The sequence below is a fragment of the Lampetra planeri genome, unplaced genomic scaffold (genome assembly GCF_965212315.1).
Source record: "Lampetra planeri unplaced genomic scaffold, kcLamPlan1.2.h2 scaffold_341, whole genome shotgun sequence".
Lineage (NCBI taxonomy): Eukaryota > Metazoa > Chordata > Hyperoartia > Petromyzontiformes > Petromyzontidae > Lampetra > Lampetra planeri.
This window is the reverse complement of record NW_027615164.1, coordinates 39,668-61,121: the sequence shown is the minus strand read 5'-3', so window position 1 is coordinate 61,121 and position 21,454 is coordinate 39,668. Positions and strand designations below refer to the sequence as shown.

At 48.2% G+C, this 21,454-nt stretch overlaps 1 protein-coding gene across 2 annotated transcripts; it reads right to left on the bottom strand.

Moving 5' to 3' along the window:
• Window positions 1-5,041: 5,041 nt before the first annotated feature.
• Window positions 5,042-18,320, bottom strand: LOC144740899 (uncharacterized). 2 transcript variants are annotated; one of them, XM_078623600.1, is made up of 5 exons: window positions 17,873-18,320; window positions 14,614-14,751; window positions 13,342-13,494; window positions 11,936-12,026; window positions 5,042-9,134 (listed from the first exon to the last, which is right to left on the bottom strand). In XM_078623600.1, exons 1-5 carry the CDS (start codon window positions 17,876-17,878, stop codon window positions 9,127-9,129), a joined length of 396 nt encoding a protein of 131 aa, XP_078479726.1. In that variant the 5' UTR covers window positions 17,879-18,320; the 3' UTR covers window positions 5,042-9,126. The 2 variants fall into 2 exon arrangements, with proteins under 2 accessions (XP_078479726.1, XP_078479725.1); XM_078623599.1 differs by lacking the exon at window positions 11,936-12,026 and having other exon boundaries at window positions 17,873-18,319.
• Between the last annotated feature and the right edge of the window lie 3,134 nt (window positions 18,321-21,454).

Here is a 21,454-nt window from a genome sequence, read left to right as displayed (position 1 = left end):
TGAACTGGAATTGACAGCTTGAAAGCATTTAGCGCGGGGCCCTTGAAAGTGCGGGGCCCGTAGCATTTGATACTCTTGCTGCTAGGATAAGACACTGATGAGTAACATACGCTACTTGTGCTACTGGGATCATCCGGCACTGCGCCCGAGGCAAGCGGCACAGAAGGACAATCAGAATGGAGGCCAAGGCCTCCCATTGGCGCAGAGGCCTCCAAAGTGATTGGTCGGGAGGCGAGCCAAGGCCTCCCATTGGTCCAGAGAGGCCTCTAAAGTGATTGGTCAGGAGGCGAGCCAAGGCCTCCCATTGGTGCAGAGAGGCCTCCTAAGTGATTGGTCGGCGAGGCGAGCCAATGCCTCCCATTGGAGCAGAGAGGCCTCCTAAGTGATTGGTCGTCGAGGCGAGGGGGGAGGGAGGAAGTTGAGGGTCGACCGCGGAGAGGCGACCGGTTGGCCACCGTTGGTGGACGAGGGACGAGGGGTTTGTCACGAGTGGAGTGGGGTGAGCGACGCTATGAGGAGGGGCAGAGGGGGGGGGCAGAGGGGGAGGAAAATGGGGGGGGGGGGGAGCAGAGGGGGGGGCAGAAGAATTGTTTGAATGGAGGGGGAAAGGTGGGAAACAGCGGAAACCCAGAGCGTGACGGTTGGGAACCGTTGGAGGACGAGGACGGAGGAGGAAGTTGGAGGGAGGGAGGAGGAATGAGGAGGAAGGGGGGAGGAGGAGGGAGGAGGGAGGGGGAAGGAGGAGGGAGGAAGAGGGAGGAGGGAGGAGGAAGGAGGAGGGAGGGGGAAGGGGGAGGAGGGAGGGGGGAGGAGGGAGGAGGACGATGGGAGGAAGGAGGAGGAAGTTGAAGGGAGGAGGAATGAGGAGGAAGGAGGGAGGGGGTAGGAGGAGGAGGAGGGAGGGGGGAGGAGGAAGGAGGAGGAGGAAGTTGAAGGGAGGAGGAATGAGGAGGAAGGAGAAGGGAGGAGGAGGGAGGGACGGGGGATCGGCTGCAGGGAAAACGGTGAGGGATGATTCTAGAAAGGGAGCTCGAGAAGGGTGAAAGGGGCGAGGACGAGGGGAGGTGACGAGCTTCAAGAGCCAATCACGACGCCCGGACCGACCCCGTGCTGTGGTTGTATATTGATACAAGAGGCCCCCTAGTAGACTGCCGTCTATGCAGGGCGCTTCAAAAAAAATGTTAACGCTTAAATGGGACTTTGGGTTTCTAATGGAAAAAGAACGGATAATACGGCACTGGAACGTGATAAACAAATGTAACGTTAAATTTCGATTTAAAGCTTTCGTGACTGCAGGGATTCATCTTCTTGGTTCTTTCGGTAAAGTCACGTAGAATGGAAATAATAAAAGAATAAAAATCAAACATTTTATTATTATTATTATTTTATTATTTCCCTTCTACGTGACTTTACCAAAAGAACCAAGAAGATAAATGTAACGTTAATAGCTTCAAAAAGTCAAGGAGTCCATACTCTTTGGTTCTTTCAGTAAAGTCCACGTAGGTATAAAATAAAATATAAAATCAAATAAAGCGTGGCCTGCTGCTGAGGCAGACTGTTTTAAAAGGTTTGAAATGGGTGTAGCCCAAGGGTCATAAAGAAGTGGCCAGGGCTAGAGATGTTAATGTGAGAAATTAGCATGTAACTGGGTACAGAAGTGGCTATGTTCAGTTGAGAGATTAGCATGATGTTAATGTGAGAAATTAGCATGTAACTGGGCACGGAAGTGGCTATGTTGAGAGATTAGCGTGATGTTAATGTGAGAAATTAGCATGATGTTAACGTGAGAAATTAGCATGTAACTAGGTACGGAAGTGGCTATGTTAAGTTGAGAGATTAGCATGATGTTAATGTGAGAAATTCTACCTACGTGGACATTACCGAAAGAACCAAAGAGTATGGATTATTGCCATCACGAAGGCTTCAAATCAAGGGACTCGGAATTGTAAATGTTGTGGCTTGGCTCTCCAACTCACCGGTGTGCTGTACTAGTACACTACACTATACACTCCACTATACACTACCACACTATACACAACGACACAGCGCACGCCTGGGACTCAATTTCTTGTGGGTATTTGCAAGTCGTTTCACTTGTATGTACACTTCGTTGAATTGTGATTTAGTTTCAGTCTACAGAAGAACCTCAGAGATCGAACGCCCCATAACTCGAGCAATTCGGTGATCGAACAAAATTTTCGACAATTTTTTTTGCCCCGGACATCGAACAAAAATTCGGAGGTCGAACAACTGGAAAGAACCTGTTTGGGCCGAGACACGTAGCCAGGGTCGACCGAGACAAAGGCGATTGACCCAGTTTAGCTCTCGCCCAGTGCAGATCCGCAAAACATCGTTCCGTTAACTTTTTCGTTAATTTCATTTATTTTAGTGTTTTTTTCTGTTTATCCATACACAATGGATCCTAAAAAAAGGTTAGTAGCAGTGATAAGCCAAAACAGATAGCAAAAGAGGACCACGTCTTCAGAGGACGATGAGGGAAGGGATCGTGCCCCTAGTTCACTGATAAAGGAAATGATGGCAAAATTGGCTGAGTTACACAATTTTGTAGAAAAATATCATCCAGATAAGGCAGTAGCCAGCAGAGCAGGCGATTTTTATAATCATAATGCATTGAGTCATCCAGAAACATCTTAAAAGGGAGGCATAAACAATCCTCTCTTGATCAGTTTTTAGAAAAAAGGCCCTCAAGTGAATCGCAGTTCGTGCTAGAAAAAAGGCAAAGAAAAGAAAGAACCCCAGAAGGGCAATTACCCAACGTTTTTTATGGAGGGGGACTCCACTTTCAAGCAACAACTGACACCTCCTCCTCCCCCCCTCCTCACCACCTTCCACTAAAGCCATCCACTCTCTAGATTTGAAGCTTTCGTGACTGCAAGGATTCATATTCTTAGGTTTTTTCGGTAAAGTCACGTAGGTGAAAAATTAACATTAATAAAAGTAAAATAAAAATCACGACGTTTCGGAGGCAACACAAGCTTCTGTCTTCAGGTGGAACCGTCACAGCACGATAGCTGTATCACTTGATACGATAGCTGTATCACTTGATTTTTATTTTACTTTTATTAATTTTTATTTTTCACCTACGTGACTTTACCAAAAAAACCTAAGAATATATACCATCCACTCTCCTTACTACAGGTGTAGTGTGGTTCAAGGAGGCTTGGACGACGTAGTCGCAGGCACACTTGTTTATTCAACACAGTTTTATCTACAGGCCGAGATATACAACATTCGGAGGGGTATCGGCCCCTCCACCCGTCTAACTGGGAGATCGACAACCTATGTTACAGCTAGCCTATTCCTAGGTCCTCCACTATCGGGCTAGGGGAGGCTAGCTAACCCAGCCCTGGTTAAGCTGGGATTACGGCACCCTAAGTTCCCAGACCGGCTCTTACAAGAGCATTGGCTCTGGGCTCTTGGGGCCACGCCACTGGCTGGCCTTGGTCGGTCCTGAAAAGGACAGCGATCCAAGGGAGTCCCAGGGCTTATCTAGCAGGTCTTCTTGCTTCTCTGGTTAAAGCTGAACACTCAACCCCGAGCCCTCTGGCTCACCGCCTTATATAGCCACGCCCCCCTGAGGGGTGGGGCCATGGGGGATCCCAGCGCCGTATTAGCCCCCCAGGCTAAACGGCGCGGACGTCGATGTAAGCACCTGCTCGCGTACAGACATGGCCACGCCCAGTGTGTTTGTTTCCCATCCGTATCAACTCTATAACACCCCCTCCGTAACACCTCTACACAGGTAAAGTGAAGTTCAATGTTCATTTATTCTATTAATTAAAACTGTGTTTCTCGTTTTGTGTATGCTTTTAAGTACTGTACTGTATTTTAATATTGTAAACTTTGCGTAAAAATGGCCCATAATAGGAGCATCGTTGGGTGGGGAACCAATTAATGCCATTTCCATTCATTCTTATGGGGAAAATTGATTCGGTGTTCGAACAAATCGGTGTCCGAACACGGTTTTGGAAGGAATAAAGTTCGATCTCCGAGGTACCACTGTATGTGTTTACTCTTCCCCTGTGCATTGCACCGCTGTCGCTGGTGTTTGTGTTTTGTCTGTCCGTTGTTTGTTGTTGTTCTGACCCCGTGGGCCTCTAACTGGACGTCTGTGCCAAACAAAGAGCTTCATATCTCATCAGATTTATCCACCTCCTGCTGCTGCTGCAGTCTAAATACCAAACATTCTGTGACAGACTCGGCGCCCGACTCGCAAAGACGGACGACGACGAAGAGGCATCACCGCCGCGATGAATCACCGCTCTGATACCTCGACTTACGGAAGAGTCAAGTTCCAGAGGTCTGTGTTCGTAAGTCCCAACTTTACTCCTGCCGATTTCAAACAAGTTGTACGGCGTGTACACTAAACACGGGGAATGGCTTTAGAAGTCATGTCATCTCCTGTAGATGCCACTGGTTCTTCACGTTCTGCAGATGTAGATGCCACTGGTTCTTCACGTTCTGTAGATGCCACTGGTTCTTCACGTTCTGTAGATGTAGATGCCACTGGTTCTTCACGTTCTGTAGATGTCACTGGTCCTTCACGTTCTGTAGATTCCACTGGTTCTTCACGTTCTGTAGATGCCACTGGTTCTTCACGTTCTGCAGATGTAGATGCCACTGGTTCTTCACGTTCTGCAGATGCCACTGGTTCTTCACGTTCTGTAGATGTAGATGCCACTGGTTCTTCACGTTCTCTAAATGCCACTGATTCTTCATGTTCTGCAGATGTAGATGCCACTGGTTCTTCACGTTCTGTATATGTAGATGCCACTGGTTCTTCACATTCTGCAGACATAGATGCCACCACCGCCATTTCTTGTGACGGTTAAAATTTCGACTCTTCGTCCGAACAGGCAATTGGACATATTTGAACAGTTCGTTCGTATCTCTGAAAGTCCGTAAGTCGAGGTAGTCCCTGTACTCCCAACGCAATCACCTGGCTCGCCAACTCACCTCGATGTCGAATTGTAACCTTCTGGTCTGCAGCAGCCATGTGATCAATCACGAACGCAGCGTGTGATGGTGACCATTGATTCTTTAATAATTCATTATCATTTTCAATTATGTTCGCTTTAACATGACAGAGCCTCACAGAGTCTCAAGATCTCTTCATTTAAGGGAGTGTCCTGCCACAGTTCCTAGGAAATGTTTCACTACCTCGCCTTGTATGCAGGAGGTCGTGGGTTCGATCCTGACCCTGATGCCTGCTGCTTATTTGGAGTTTGCATCTTTCTCTCTGCACGCGGTTGCGTGGATTTTTTCTCCGGGGTTTCCCTCCACATTTAAAAACATGCGTTTTAGACTATTTAGATATTTTTTCTGCTTTCTATGTCCAAATCACGGGGCCACTTAGTTGATCTGCTATAATTTAGCAATGGCCAGGTCGCTTTTGAAAAATAATTAAATACCTTAGTGGGCTTTGCCTGGTAGGATGGGGATAGCTGAGTGTTGTATTTGTATGTGTTTGGGTGATTTCTTTACCTATCTTGTACTTTTCACTGCCATCGTGTTTGCGTGTCGTGTTTTTTTCTTGTAACATTCCTACCCCGTGCCCCGACTGGACATCTGTGAGCAGAGAGATTTATGAATCAAGGTATTTTACCACGATAAATATTCTGATTCTAATTGTAGGTTTATCAAAGGGCGCCACGGTGGCTAGAGAAATGTTGACTATCCCACCTGGTACGCAGGTCGTGGGCTTAAAGATCCCGACACTGACAACGCCTGCTACTGTATATTTGGTGAGATGTTAACTCCCTCGCCTGGTATGCAGGAGGTCGTGGGTTCGATCCCGACACGGATGACGCCTGCTGCTGTATATTTGGAGTCTGCGTCTCTCCCTCTCTCTCTCCCGTGGTGGTCACTGCGTGGATTTTTCTCCGGAATCCTCCGGTTTTTCCCCCCTCCAACATTCAGAATCAACGTCTCTACACATTTAAGAGAGAATTTGGCCGGTGATGCTAGAAAATAAAACACTGTGCCAGGATCCTGATGAATAAGCATCTTGAGACTTAATGAGGATGTTCTGTGTAGACAACCATCGGATTAAACCATCTGTAGCAGACCGAGAATGTGGCACTTGTACATGCAAATATATACATACGCACACACATATATACAATTGTAAACAAAGAAAAATACAAAGATCCTCCGTGTAGCCTTAACAGACTGTTGGGGCAAGTGCTGTTCGTAGCGAATAGCAGCAGCGCCTATGAAAGCCAGCACTGTGGCACACAAGGGGGGGGGGGGTGGGTAGCCAGCACCACGCCCGGCCGCCTTTGTCTCCCCCAGTGGTGATGTTTACTACACCACCACGCCAGGTTACTCATTTGAGGAGAGAAGGCCCAGGACCGGTTCAGATAATCGTCAACCGGTGTTGGTGGCCGAGTTCGTAGCGCGACTACACGACCGCTCCCCACACAATTACAAACACACACACATAGCAACAGTAGCTCCTGTTCACCACCAAGTGGCAGTGATGAGCCAGCGCTAGGCTCGGTGCACTTTGAGGCCACGTGCAGTGTCGAGGGCTCGGAGGCAGGTCACCAGACAGACCCAAGTGCCGTGGGTTAACCGAGACAATTGGCAGACGCACCACCTATTCTTCATACTGTGCCAAATTGATGGATTTTAGATGCCCAGCGCTCGGCTCGTTGTTGCGAGCATCGCTCCTCCACCCTCCGTTGTTGCTTCCAGGGCAAGTGCCTCCAACTGCCCAGTAGCCGCGTCCTTCACGAGTCTCCTCGAAAGAGGGCGATCTTGACACTGCTGGTACCGGTCATCGGCAAATCCACTCAGCTCCACGTCCTTCTGTACCAAATCAACTCCGTCTCTTCTCCAGTCTGTGTTGCGCCAATCCAGCCCCCTCTTATCCGGCCAAACAAAAGCTGCTTGGGGAGGCGATAGGGCTGTGCATGTGGGCAACATGACCCAGCCAATATAGCCTTGTATTCCGGAGCTCACCGATGGGAATATCCAGATCTATCTGGATGTGTGAGGCCCCTCACACAATCCAGACCGCAGGTTAAACCGATGGATCGTAGGCAGGGCCAGCCTAAATGTTTTACACCGGTGCAGATGTTCCTTTTACTAGTAGGAACCCACTGGTTCCACCAGCCCACAGGGGATTGTCTGACCGTCGTGCAGGGAGGAGCTGGGTGGGGAGGGGCTGGGTGGGGAGGGTGGGGCTGGGTGGGGTGGGGCTGGGTGGGGCTGGTCACCCCATGGTGTCCTTATAAAACTCAACGTTTAACCTACTCACGCCGGCTTGTGCCCGCCCTCACAGTCGGCCGTATTTGCGGAATACACCACGCCACCGTTGACCCTGGCCATTGACCGAGCAACCCAACGTTCCTACCAGCTCCCTCCGCAGGAATGTGTTTTAAAGGGATCCACATTTCAGAAGCATACAGAGGGGAGTGCATTACTGTGGCCGAAAAGACCCGGTGGTTCGAGTGAAGCGACAGGCCAGGTAGTGATAGGTTTTTACCCTTTCAACTGGTACAAAAACTGACACCTTTATACAAGGCATCATGTTTGCAATAACCACAACACAAGCAGTCAAAATGCAAACGAAAAGAAACTCTGATAATGATATGCACCATCCTTGAAGTTAATTGGTCCACACGCGAGACAGCTTTTCTTAGAGCCTTTTTTGTACCAGTTGAAAGGGTAAAAACCTATCACTATATTTTGCCACTGGTAAAGGGGGTCTCAGTGTAAAGGCCAGGTAGCCTCCACACAGCGTTTAGCAGCCGATAGAAAAATGCTGCTCGACTGATTCAGTGAGACCTCTGTTGCCAAACTATAGATAGCCATGAGCACCCGCTCTCCACAGCTGTCCCATCACTCATGGGGAGTTGAGGAGGTGGAGTATTCGATGGCACGAAATACCCAGGCAGGTGCTTTGTTTTGGGTTAGGCTGTTGGTAAGATCCCACCTCTTAGTGGCAAGCTCCAGGTCTAGCAGCAGAGCCTCCAACCCCTCAGATTGATCAGCAATCATCAGATCATCAACGTACATAACATGGTTGACCAATAGGGAGCCATACCTCGACCGCACCCGAGCATCGATCAGCCTCCCATTATATCTGTACCGGATGGAAATTGCTTTGGCACAGCCATAGAAAGCTTCTCAAACTACGTGGTCAAAGATGATGTTAAATAATATAGGAGTCAGAGGATATCCCTGTCGCACCCCCAAGGTGAACAGGGAATAGCTCCGATTCTCCGCCACGTAGCTTTACCGGAGACTGCCCATCATCATGAAGGCCTGATTGGTCGTATCACACACACACCTACCACGACACCCACACACACCTACCACAACACACACACATCTACCACAACACCCACACACATCTCGTTGTCGTCGGTGGCGGCTGGTTCTTCGCTTGCGAAAATCAGGGAGGAAGAAGAGGCCCATGTGGTTGGCAGGCGTGCAGGTGGCTGACAAGGCCGATCCTTGACTTGCAGATTTTGTGGCAGGTGATGGATTTGAACTCCTGACCAGTCCGTGGTGGTAGTCTTCCTGCGCCTCCGATTTTCTGTTAAAGCTTTGTGCATACCACTACAGACACACACACCACTACACACACACACACAAAGATCCCCCATATAGCCTTAACAGACTGTAGGGGCAAGTCCTGTTAGCGAGCACCTATGAAGGCCGGCACGGCACACGAGGGGGTGGGTGGCCAGCACCACGCCTGGCCACCTTTGTCTCCCCAGTGGCGATGTTTACACACCGCACCAGGTACTCATTTGAGGCTGAGTCGACCTAGGGGAGGCCCGGGACTGGTTCAGATAATCGTCACTGGTGTTGGCCGTGAGCGGGAATCGAACTTGTGTTGCCGGGTTCATAGCGCAGCGTAGCGCTAACCGCTACACTACCGCTCCCCACACACACACACCTACCACCACACACACTCACACAGACTCAGGCACACCTAAGACACGCTGAAGGCCGCTGTGAGTCTCCGCTCCGATACGGTGAACTCAGTTGAGTCGCAGTGAGCAGCAGATGCAGCTGAAGTTGTTGCAGTCGGGCTCATGCCACCCGCAGACGCACTGGGAGCACGGACAGCAACGGTAGAGCCTGGACTCACAGAGCTACAACACAGAGAAACACACAGAGACAGACACTCAGAGCCTAGACTCACTAAGGCTACAACACAGAGAGACACAGAGACAGACACTCAGAACCTAGACTCACTAAGGCTACAACACAGAGAGACACAGAGAGACAGAGACAGACACTCAGAGCCTAGACTCACAGAGCTACAACACAGAGAGACACACAGAAAGACAGACACTCAGAGCCTGGACTCACTAAGGCTACAACACACAAAGACAGACACTCAGAGCCTGGACTCACAGAGCTACAACACAGAGAGACACAGAGACAGACACTCAGAGCCTGGACTCACTAAGGCTACAACACAGAGAGACACACAGAGAGACACTCAGAGCCTGGACTCACTAAGGCTACAACACAGAGAGACAGAAACAGACACTCAGAGCCTAGATTCACTAAGGCTACAACACAGAGAGACACATAGACAGACACTCAGAACCTGGACTCACTAAGGCTACAAGACGGAGACACAGACACTCAGAGCATGAGCAGCAGAGGTACAGAATGGACTCACAGAGCTACAACACAGAGAGACACAGAGACAGAGGGAGACGTATGCAAATACAGAGAGATTAAGATGGAGACTAAGGGAGACAGAGAGAGACACAGATAAGCACAGACAGATAGATGTATGTATACACGTAGACGAAATTACTCGAGACAGAATGTGATGTAACCAGAGCATTAAAAACCACGTCAAAATAATTTCAGATTGAATTTCGATTTAAAGCTTTCGTGACTGCAAGGATTCATCTTCTTGGTTCTTTCGGTAAAGTCACGTAGAAGGGAAATAATAAAAATAAAACATAATAAAATAATATAATATTCTATTATTTTATTATGTTGTAATAAAAATAAAACATAATAAAATAATATAATATTATATAATTTTATTACGTTTAATTTTTATTATTTTATTATTTCCCTTCTACATGACTTTACCGAAACAACCAAAAAGATGAATCTCAGATTGTGCACAAACGATTGACAATTTCTCAACGAGCTCATGAGGATCTTTGAAATCGCGCAAAGATCTCAATCAATAAAATCAGACACCTCAAGTCAGACGAAATAAAAATCACAGATCTCTTGAAACGATTAAAATCGCGTCCAAACCATGCAACAAAAGCAATTGAAAAAGCGATTTCAAAGCAAGCGGAAATCACTCAAAAGTCATCGAAAATATCGCGGAAAGATCTCCACAAAACCACCATTTGACTGCTTGTGTTGTGGTTATTGCAAACATGATGCCTTGTATAAAGGTGTCAGTTTTTGTACCAGTTGAAAGGGTAAAAACCTACTACTATATTTTGCCACTGGTAAAGGAGGTCTCATAGTGTAAATGCTTACCCCGAGCTCTCAATACTCTGATAGTGCGCTGTTTTTGAGTTGTACGCCTTTTGGCGTCATCTGGTCCAACACCAGTGGAGACTAGGCTCTAAGAAAAGCTGTCTCGGGTGTGGACCAATCAACTTCAAGGACAGTGCATATCATTATCATCATCAGAGTTGTTTCTTTTTGTTTGCATTTTGACTGCTTGTGTTGTGGTTATTGCAAACATGATGCCTTGTATAAAGGTGTCAGTTTTTGTATCAGTTGAAAGGGTAAAAACCTACTACTAAGTTTAGTCCCTCGGGGTTAATGTGTTTTTTTTTTAATCCGTTCCTCCAAAACACCGCCGTTGGCCAAATTGAAAGGCTCGTCGAACATGGGAACTGGGCATTAAGAGCGAACCGCCGCGCGTGCTCGCGTAACGTAGTAACAAAAATTCTAGATTTGAAGCTTTCGTGACTGCAAGGATTCATACTCTGAGGTTGTTTCGGTAAAGTCACGTAGGTAAAAAATTAATAATAATAAAATAATAATAAATGAAAACAACTAAATTTCGATTTAAAGCTTTCGTGACTGCAGGGATTCATCTTCTTGGTTCTTTCGGTAAAGTCACGTAGAAGGGAAGTAATAAAATAATACAAATAAAACATAATAAAACAATTCTCACGACGTTTCGGCCACAACGCAAGTAGCCGTCCCCTTAAATCGAAATTATTATTTTATCTTTAGACGTGACTTAACCGAAAGAACCAAAGAATAATTCCTGCAGTCACGAAAGCTCCAAAATTAAGAAGATCTTAAATACTGGTTCAGGGTCGGGGGGAGGGGTTTATCTAAATGTGGCAGCAGGCAGGGGCTGGGAGGGTGATCATCATATTCTTGGTTCTTTCGGTAAAGTCAATAAAACAAATCTCACGACGTTGACTGCAACACAAGCGATCATCATCAGGTGTGAAATCCACAGCAAGAAAATTTGAAGCGTCGTGAGAATTTTAATTGTTTTATATTTTTATTATTATATTATTTCCCTTCTACGTGGTGACTTTACCGAAAGAACCAAGAATATGAATCCCTGCAGTCACGAAAGCTTTAAATCAATTGTCATCGTTAATCGACGGGGGGGGGGGGGTGGGGGGGGGACACTAGCCGTACCGCTTGAGACTCATTGAGATCACGCAAAGAATCCCTGAATCACCAAAGACCACGCACAATCAAAGGACGGACGAATCGTTACGTTTAGGAAAAAGAATCACAAAAGAAGCTTCCCAAAGGATGTAAATCACCCCACGATTGTTGAAATGATAGCAACTAATTTAGATTTCCCTGGGGTCAGAGGTTAGAGGTGGCAGGGGGGGGGGATTGGGGTGGGGGTCAGGGGGGGATGTCCCCCCCTCCCCACCACCCCCACCACTCCCCCCCACCCCCCATCCGGTTGCTCTCTCACTGTTGCAGTCGCAGCAGGAATTGCAGCACGAACCAAAGCTGCAGCCGATGCCGCTACAATCACAGAGGTGGGCGCGGGTGCTTCTGAAACGCTGAGCAAGGCACTCGCACACAGACACAGGCACAGTCAGACGCGCACACAGACACGCACACCGTCACACGCACACAGACACGCACACCGTCACACGCACAGTCAGACACGCACACAGACATGCACACCATCACACGCAGTCAGACACGCACAGTCAGACACACACAAACACGAACACAAACACATGCACACAGACACGCACAGACACACGCACACACAGAGACACAGAGACAAAGACACATAGACACATGCACACAGACACGCACACCGTCACACGCACACCGTCACGCACACAGACACGCACACACACAGACACGCACACTGTCACATGCACAGTCAGACACACACAAAGACACAGACACACGCACACAGTCAGACATGCGCACAGTCATACACAGACAGACACGTAGACACAGAGTCAGACACGCACACACACACAGATACACACAAAGACACACAGACAGACACATAGACACGCACACACAGACACACAGTGTACTAGTGGTGAGTGTACTAGTGCTGAGTGTATTGGTGAGTGTATTGGTGAGTGTAGTGGTGAGTGTATTGGTGAGTGTATTAGTGAGTGTACTAGTGGTGAGTGTATTGGTGAGTGTCGTGGTGAGTGTACTAGTGGTGAGTGTACTAGTGGTGAGTGTAGTGGTGAGTGTACTAGTGGTGAGTGTGTAAGTGGTTAGTGTGGTAGTGAGTGTACTAGTGGTGAGTGTACTAGAAGTGAGTGTAGTGGAGAGAGTACTAGTGATGAGTGTAGTGGTGGTGATAGTCTATTTGTTTGTGTTTCTCCCTTGCGATGGGTGAACGTTGAGCTTCATAAGGGGCACGGGGTCACCAATAAGATCTTCGTTGGTCTGTGATAAGGCAGGGGGCACTGATAAGGGGTTCACAGCTATTCAACACGCTCAAAGTTCGTGGCCACATCTTCATTGGCTTAACTAGTTCAGAGGGTAATTGGTTTTTTACCCTTCTATCTGGCAACAAACTCTGATAATGTATGCACTGTCCTTGAAGTTGATTGGTCCACACCCGAGACAGCTTTCCTTAGAGCCTAGTCTCACATGGTGTTGGACCAGATGAAGCCAAAAGGCACATTATCAGAGTTATGTTTTTGTTTGCATTATGACTGCAGGTATTGTGGTCTATGTAAACATGACTCCTTGTAAAAAAAGGTGTCAGTTTTGTTGCCAGATAGAAGGGTAAAAAAAACAATTATCATATTTTTACTGGCAAATGAGGTTCCAATGGTAGTTCAGAGGGTTTAGCTTTAGACAGCCGAGATAGTTTGGCGCGAGCGGCCTCACGTTGGGACGAGGGCAGCAGGAGTCGAGGCAGCCGGTCACCGTGGGAACTCGGCAATCACAGCTCCGAGCGCAGCTCAGGCAGCAGTCGGTGCAGGAGGAGGAAGAGGGGGGGGAGCAGCAGCCGTCAGGGTCACACGGGGAGCCTCCCCTTTCCTGCGTGTACACACACACACAGAGACACAGAGAGACAGAGAGACAGAGAAAGAGAGACAGAGAGAAAGAGAGACAGAGAGACACAAAGACACAGAGACAGAGAGACAGAGAGACAGAGAGACACAGAGACACAGAGAGACAGAGAGACAGAGACACACAGAGAGACAGAGACAGAGAGACAGATACACAGAGAGACAGAGACACAGAGAGACAGAGACACAGAGACAGAGGCAGAGACAGAGAGACAGAGACACACAGAGAGACAGAGACACAGAGAGACAGAGACACAGAGACAGAGAGACAGAGAGGCAGAGAGACACAGAGAGACACACAGAGAGGCAGAGAGACACAGAGAGACACAGAGAGACACACAGAGACAGAGAAAGAAACAGAAAGAAATGCAGAGAGCGATACACCGATAGAGATAGAGATCTAGGCTGTATCTAGGAAAGGGGCAGTTACCCCTAGTGTGTAGTGTGGTGTAGTGTATAGTGTAGTGTATAGTAGTGTAGTGTATAGTAGTGTAGTGTATAGTGTAGTGTGTAGTGTAGTACAGTGAGGGAAAAAAGTATTTGATCCCCTGCTGATTTTGTACGTTTGCCCACTGACAAAGAAATGATCAGTCTATAATTTTAATTGTAGGTTTATTTGAACAGTGAGAGACACACCGGTGTGCTGTACTAGTACACTACACTACTATACACTACACTATACACTACGCTACTAAACACTACACTATACACTACGCTACTATACACTACACTACTAAACACTACACTATACACTACGCTACTATACACTACACTATACACTACACTACTAAACACTACACTATACACTACACTACTAAACACTACACTATACACTACTATACACTACACTACACACTAGTGCTGTACTAGCAACCAATTGGCACATTCTGTTTACGTGACAACCTTTACTAAATGGCTGTGTCGGGTGATGGCGGGTCGAACGACACATTTACATATTTACGCGATTGAACCCAAAAAACCCTCTTATGGATGATATTGGTCGCGAAAGCCTCCTACGCGTTAAACAGAGTCAGTTCAATTTGTTGCTGTCAATCTTTGGCGTCAACAATGCCCATTGAGCCCGCACCGTCCAGCAGCAACGCAGTAGCAGAGCGAGCGCCAGCAACAGGACGTAGGCCCCCACGATGGCGACGAGGAGGGCGGGCAGAGGGAGAGGAAGAGACCAGATATTGGGTGCTTCGGTGACCGCGTAGAAGGTGACGGGCTGGAGTTGCATCACACACACACACAGAGAAGACAAAGACACACAGACAACAACAACAGCCATTCGCCACAGTGACGTCACCACGACGCTTGTGCCAGGCCATGTGCACCTTGAGGCTACCACGTGAAGTGTCGAATGCCCGCTGGCAGGTCACGGGGCAGACCCAGCAGGTGCCACGGGTCGACTGACTGAGACGACTGGCTGATGCACCACCTGTGCCCCCTACTGTGCCAACTTGCTGTGCTTTAGCCACGCGGCGCTATGCTCGTTGTTGTGAGCGTCGCTCCTCCTCCCTCCGTTGTACACACAGACACACAAAAAGACAAATATCCCCCATTGTAGCCTCAACAGACTGTTGGGGCAAGTGCTGTTAACGAGCACCTATGAAGGCCGGCACGGCACACAAGGGGGTGGGTGGCCAACAAAACGCCCGGCTGCTTTTGTCTCCTGAATGGTGATGTTTACTACACACCGCACCAGGTACTCATTTTAGGCTGCGTCGACCTAGGGGAGGACCAGAATCGGTTCTGATAATCGTCACTGGTGTTGACCATGAGCGGGAATCGAACTCAGGTCGCCGGGTTCGTAGCGCAGCGTGCTAACCGCGACACCACCGCTCCCCATTCGCACAGACACACAGAGACAGACAGAAAGACAGACAGGCAGAGGGACAGACAGGCAGAGAGACGGAGAGACAGAGAGAGAGAAACACAGGCAGACAGAAACAGACAGACAGGCAGAGAGACGGAGAGACACACAGATATTGGCATAAACACAAAGACAAAGATCCACCCCCGTGTAGGCTTAACAGACTTTTAGGTTACGTGCGGTTTGTGAGCATTGGTGTAATTTGACCTTCTTTGGCAGCATATGTAGCCAACCGTGCTAATCTATTGGTCTCTATGGGTCTGGGTATCTGTGGGTCTCTGTGTATTTATATAATTTTACTGCTATAAATGTTCACACGATATCAGCCACTTTGTTGCACTGCTATGATTTAGTGACAGTCAGGTTCGCTTCTGAAAACGAAGTTAATTAGCTAAATTAAAAAAAAATTGTTTCGAAACAAACATTGGGTTTATACTCTTTGGGTCTTTCGATAAAGTCATGTAGATAGAAAAATAATAATTTAAAAAATCACGACGTTTCGTTCGCAACACAAGCAATCGTCTTCAGGTGAAACAAATATTTAAAAAATACTTTTTTTTTAAACACATTGTCCTGCGGAGGGAGCTGGTAGGAACGTGGGGTTGCTCGGTCAATGGCCTGCAGGGTCAACGGCGGCGTGGTGTATTCCGCAAATATTCCCGACTGTGAGGGCGGGCACAAGCCGGCGTGAGTAGTTTAAACGTTGAGTTTTATAAGGGCACCACGGGGTGACCAGCCCCTCCCCACCCAGCCCCACCCCTCCCAGCCCCCACCCTCCCCACCCAGCCCCTCCCCACCCTCCCCTCTCCACACAGCCCGACCCCTCCCATTTTTGGATGCACGACGGACGGACACAATAATCCCGTGGGCTGGTGGAACCAGGTGGTTTCTACCAGTACAACGCATTTATATTCATGCAATCTAACCCAAACAATCGTATTATGGATTCAGATTAGTTTGCTGCTATACTGCTAGGAACCTCCTGGTTACACCAGCCCACAGGGGATTATTGTGTCCGTCCGTCCGTCGTGCAGGGAGGGGCTGGGTGGGGAGGGAGGGGCTGGGTGGGCAGGGTGGGGAGGGGCTAGGTGGGGAGGGAGGGGCTGGGTGGGCAGGGTGGGGAGGGGCTGGGTGAGGAGGGTGGGGCTGGGTAGGGAGGGGAGGGACTGGGTGGGGAGGTTGGGGAGGGGCTGGGTGGGGAGGGTGGGCTGGGTGGGAGGGGTGGGGCTGGGTGGGGAGGGGCTGGGTGGGGAGGGAGGGGCTGGGTGGGGAGGGGCTGGGTGGGAGGGGAGGGACTGGGTGGGGAGGGGAGGGTATGGAGGGGCTGGGTGGGGAGGGTGGGCTGGGTGGGGAGGGTGGGCTGGGTGGGGGGTGGGAGGGGTGGGGCTGGGTGGGGAGGGGCTGGTCACCCCGTGGTGCCCTTATAAAACTCAACGTTTAACCTACTCACGCCGGCTTGTGCCCGCCCTCACAGTCGGGCATATTTGCGGAATACACCACGCCGCCGTTGACCCTGCAGGCCATTGACCGAGCAACCCAACGTTCCTACCAGCTCCCTCCGCAGGAGGAATGTGTTTAATGTCGACGATAATCTAGTAATGGCCAGGTTGCTTTGTTTGAAAAGAGCGAAACATCAGCTCAGCGTAGCCTTACACCTGGTAACAGACAATATAGTTTAGTGGTCAGTGTTAGTCTATGGGCAATGTTAGTCTATGGGCAGTGTTAGTCTGTGGGCAATGTTAGTCTGTGGGCAATGTTAGTCTGTGGGCAATGTTAGTCTATGGGCAGTGTTAGTCTATGGGCAATGTTAGTCTGTGGGCAATGTTAGTCTATGGGCAGTGTTAGTCTATGGGCAATGTTAGTCTGTGGGCAATGTCAGTCTATGTTAGTCTTCGGGCAATGTTAGTCTTCGGGCAATGTTAGTCTGTGGGCAATGTTAGTCTATGGGCAATGTTAGTCTGTGGGCAATGTCAGTCTATGTTAGTCTGTGGGCAATGTTAGTCTGTGGGCAATGTCAGTCTATGTTAGTCTTCGGGCAATGTTAGTCTGTGGGCAATGTTAGTCTGTGGGCAATGTTAGTCTATGGGCAGTGTTAGTCTATGGGCAATGTTAGTCTGTGGGCAATGTCAGTCTATGTTAGTCTTCGGGCAATGTTAGTCTGTGGGCAATGTTAGTCTGTGGGCAATGATAGTCTATGGGCAGTGTTAGTCTATGGGCAATGTTAGTCTGTGGGCAATGTCAGTCTATGTTAGTCTTCGGGCAATGTTAGTCTGTGGGCAATGTTAGTCTGTGGGCAATGTTAGTCTATGGGCAGTGTTAGTCTGTGGGCAATGTTAGTCTGTGGGCAATGTCAGTCTATGTTAGTCTTCGGGCAATGTTAGTCTGTGGGCAATGTTAGTCTGTGGGCAATGTTAGTCTATGGGCAATGTTAGTCTCAGTAGCTGGTATCGGTAACACTTAACGCGTTACTCACCGCCATTCGCGCGGCGACGATCTTCTGCCGAGAAGTGAAACGGAAATGTAGCGAAGATAAAACTTAAAAAAAATACTTTTGTTACTTAAAATAACACCGTGAGTTTAGTTTGTTAACTTACGCGACGCAGGCTTTGCCTAGGTTGTGTGTGACTAGGCCGCCATTGGGGGCGGTTGCCATGGACACCAACTCCCCACCACCCCCCTCCACCACCGCACAAATCTCCTTCTCGACGAGGTTTAAACTCGAACGGCGATCGATTCCCCGCCGATTAAGAGACGGAGACGGCTTGGGAGTGGGTTAATCGGCGTCGGTTGGGGCCGATGGCAGCGGATGCCGACGGATTGTGACCGATGATCGCGTTACGCTTTTAAGCGGATTGACCGACTCAAAGCCGCCAAGGATCATGGCAGCGGCGGTGGGGGGTGGTGGCGTCGCCATGGAGACCGCGGGGTGGGGGTAGGGGGCAAGGGGGTAGGGGGTTAGGTGGCGTCTCCATGGAGACCGCGGGGGTGGGCAGGGGGGGCGTTGCTACGACCGTGACGTCACGCGCGCGCGACTAGATGGGGTGTTTGACGTCACGCCTCTAGCTAAGAAAAGGTGTCGTGACGTAATCGTATCTTAACCTTGTCATAGCTATTGAAATATGATGTCATGTATTTATACTGCAGCAGGAGAAATCCCCCAGATGGTCCAGTGGGAGGCACGCGGTGTAAGAACGTGACGACATCAACAAAGCCTTAGGGGCCGTCCATAAATGACGTCACGCACCTAGGGAGGGGGGGGGGTCAGACATTTGTGACGGGGGGGGGGGTTGAGAAATGTGACGTCACATTAAAATGCGCAACTTTAAATAAATATAGACTACACGTTCTACTTAGTTAAATAGACTTTTAATAAATGTTTCCTCCTACAGCATCAGAGTGCAGCGCCAGATTATATACGCACTACAATAACGACCCCGTGCCCCCTTATCTCAGCGTTCATCCTATACACTACACTATACACTACATTATACACTACACTATACACTACACTATACACTACACTATACACTACACTATACACTACACTAAACACTACACTACTATACACTACACTATACACTACACTACTATACACTGCACAACTATACACTACACTTTACACTGCACAACTATACACTACACTACTATACGCTACACAAAAACACTACACCACTATACACTACACTACTATACACTACACTATACGCTACACTAAACACTACACTACTATACACTACACTATACACTACACTATACACTACACTACTATACACTACACTATACACTGCACAACTATACACTACACTTTACACTGCACAACTATACACTACACTACTATACGCTACACAAAAACACTACACTACTATACACTACACTACTATACACTACACTATACGCTACACTAAACACTACACTACTATACACTACACTATACACTACACTACTATACACTACACTATACACTACACTACTATACACTACACTATACGCTACACTAAACACTACACTACTATACACTACACTATACACTACACTATACACTACACTATACACTACACTACTAAACACTACACTACTATACACTACAATACACTACACTATACACTACTATACACTACACTATACACTACACTATATTATTATCATTATCAGAGTTGCTTCTTTTTGTTTGCTTTTTTGACTACTTGTGCTGTGGTTATTGCAAACATGATGCCTTGAATAAAGGTGTCAGTTTTGTACCAGTTTTAAAGGGTAAAAACCTACTATATCACGTTCTGTTTACGTGACAAACCTTACTAATTAGTTGGCTGTGTCGGGTGGTGGCGGGCTTAACGACGCAAAATAAAACTAAGTTTAGTCTCTGGGTCTCTATGTATCTATATGGGTCTCTGTATATATAGGGCCCCATGCATCTCTATGGGTCTCTATGTGTATCTATGGGTCACTGTGTGTATCTATGGGTCTCTATGTGTATCTATGGGTCTCTGTGTATCTGTAATATCTTCAATAATGGCGGGAGACGAGTTGACAGGGCAGCACTCTTTTATTCACAATGGTTGCACAGTAACAGGCACAACCGAGATAACGCCTATGTTACGCGTGCCTGACTCGGCCACGCACTCCGTCTCTCCTTGGGGTACGCGTACCTAACTCTGCCTTGCACTCAGGCTCTCCGGCTACACTCTCCCCACGGGGAGCTATCAGACCCGCCTTGCCAGGCCACGGGTCTCGACCACTGGGTTACACAGCCCGGCCCTTACAAGGGCGTCGGGCCGTGAATCCCAAGGCCTCGCCTCTGAGCCTCACAGAGCCCCGGCCCTTACAAGGGCAGTGGGGCTAGGGGTCCCAGGGCCTATCTCTTCCTCCGTCTTCTGTCTTCGCCGGTTACCAACTCCCCGAGTGCCCCCGCGCATCGCCTTACATAGCCCTCCGCTCCAGGGGTCGGGGCCTATGCGGACCGTGATGTAGCCACCCACCACGCGCTGTCTCACGATCCTCCCTGCCAGCACGTATCACCACTACATATCTATGGGTCTCGATGTGTATCTCTACGAGTCTCTGTGTGTGCCTATGGGTCTCTGCGTGTATCTATGGGTCTCTATGTGTATCTATGGGCAGAGGTGTGGACTCGAGTCATGTGACTTGGACTCGAGTCAGACTCGAGTCATGAATTTGATGACTTGCGACTCGACTTGGACTTGCATAACAATGACTTTGTCCCACCTATGAGATGTGGACTCGAGTCATGTGACTTGGACTCGAGTCAGACTCGAGTCATGAATTTGATGACTTGCGACTCGACTTGGACTTGCATAACAATGACTTTGTCCCACCTCTGTCTATGGGTCTCTATGTGTATCTATGGGTCTCTTTGTGTATCTATGGGTCTCTGTGTATCTCTACGAGTCTCTGTGTGTGCCTATGGGTCTCTATGTGTATCTATGTGTCTTTATGTGTATCTATGTGTCTCTGTGTATCTACTGTATGGGTCTCTATGTGTATCTCTACGAGTGTCTGTGTGTGCCTATGGGTCTCTATGTGTATCTATGGGTCTTTATGTGTATCTATGGGTCTCTATGTGTATCTATGGGTCTTTATGTGTATTTCTACGAGTCTCTGTGTGTCTCTATGGGTCTCTGCGTGTATCTCTTTGCATAGAGTCGAGCTGCCATCAGGGCTTGCTGATAAAGGGTCTCCACGGTATCTCGGTAAGATAAACTGTGTAGTTTGAGTGTCGCTGTGCCCGTCCGTTCGTTTTCGGAGAACGATTTGGGGAAACTTTTGTGACTGCAGGAATTACTCCTTGGTTCTTTCGGTAAAGTCACGTAGAAAGGGAAAATAAGAAATTAAATAATAGCAAACTGGTAAAGTCACGTACAAAGAGAAAATGAGAAATTAAATAATAGCATACTGGTAAAATCACGGAGAAAGAGAAAATGAGAAATTAAATAATAGCATACTGGTAAAGTCGCGTAGAAAGGGAAAATAAGAAATTAAATAATAGCAAACTGGTAAAGTCACGTACAAAGAGAAAATGAGAAATTAAATAATAGCA

Coding starts and splice junctions, on each gene's coding strand:
- LOC144740899 (XM_078623599.1), bottom strand. Junction 13,495..14,613: donor TACTGCGTTGCTGCTGGACG/GTGCGGGCTCAA, acceptor GTGTACACGCAG/GAAAGGGGAGGCTCCCCGTG. Junction 9,135..13,341: donor CCTGCTGCCCTCGTCCCAAC/GTGAGGCCGCTC, acceptor TCTGTGTTGTAG/CTCTGTGAGTCCAGGCTCTA.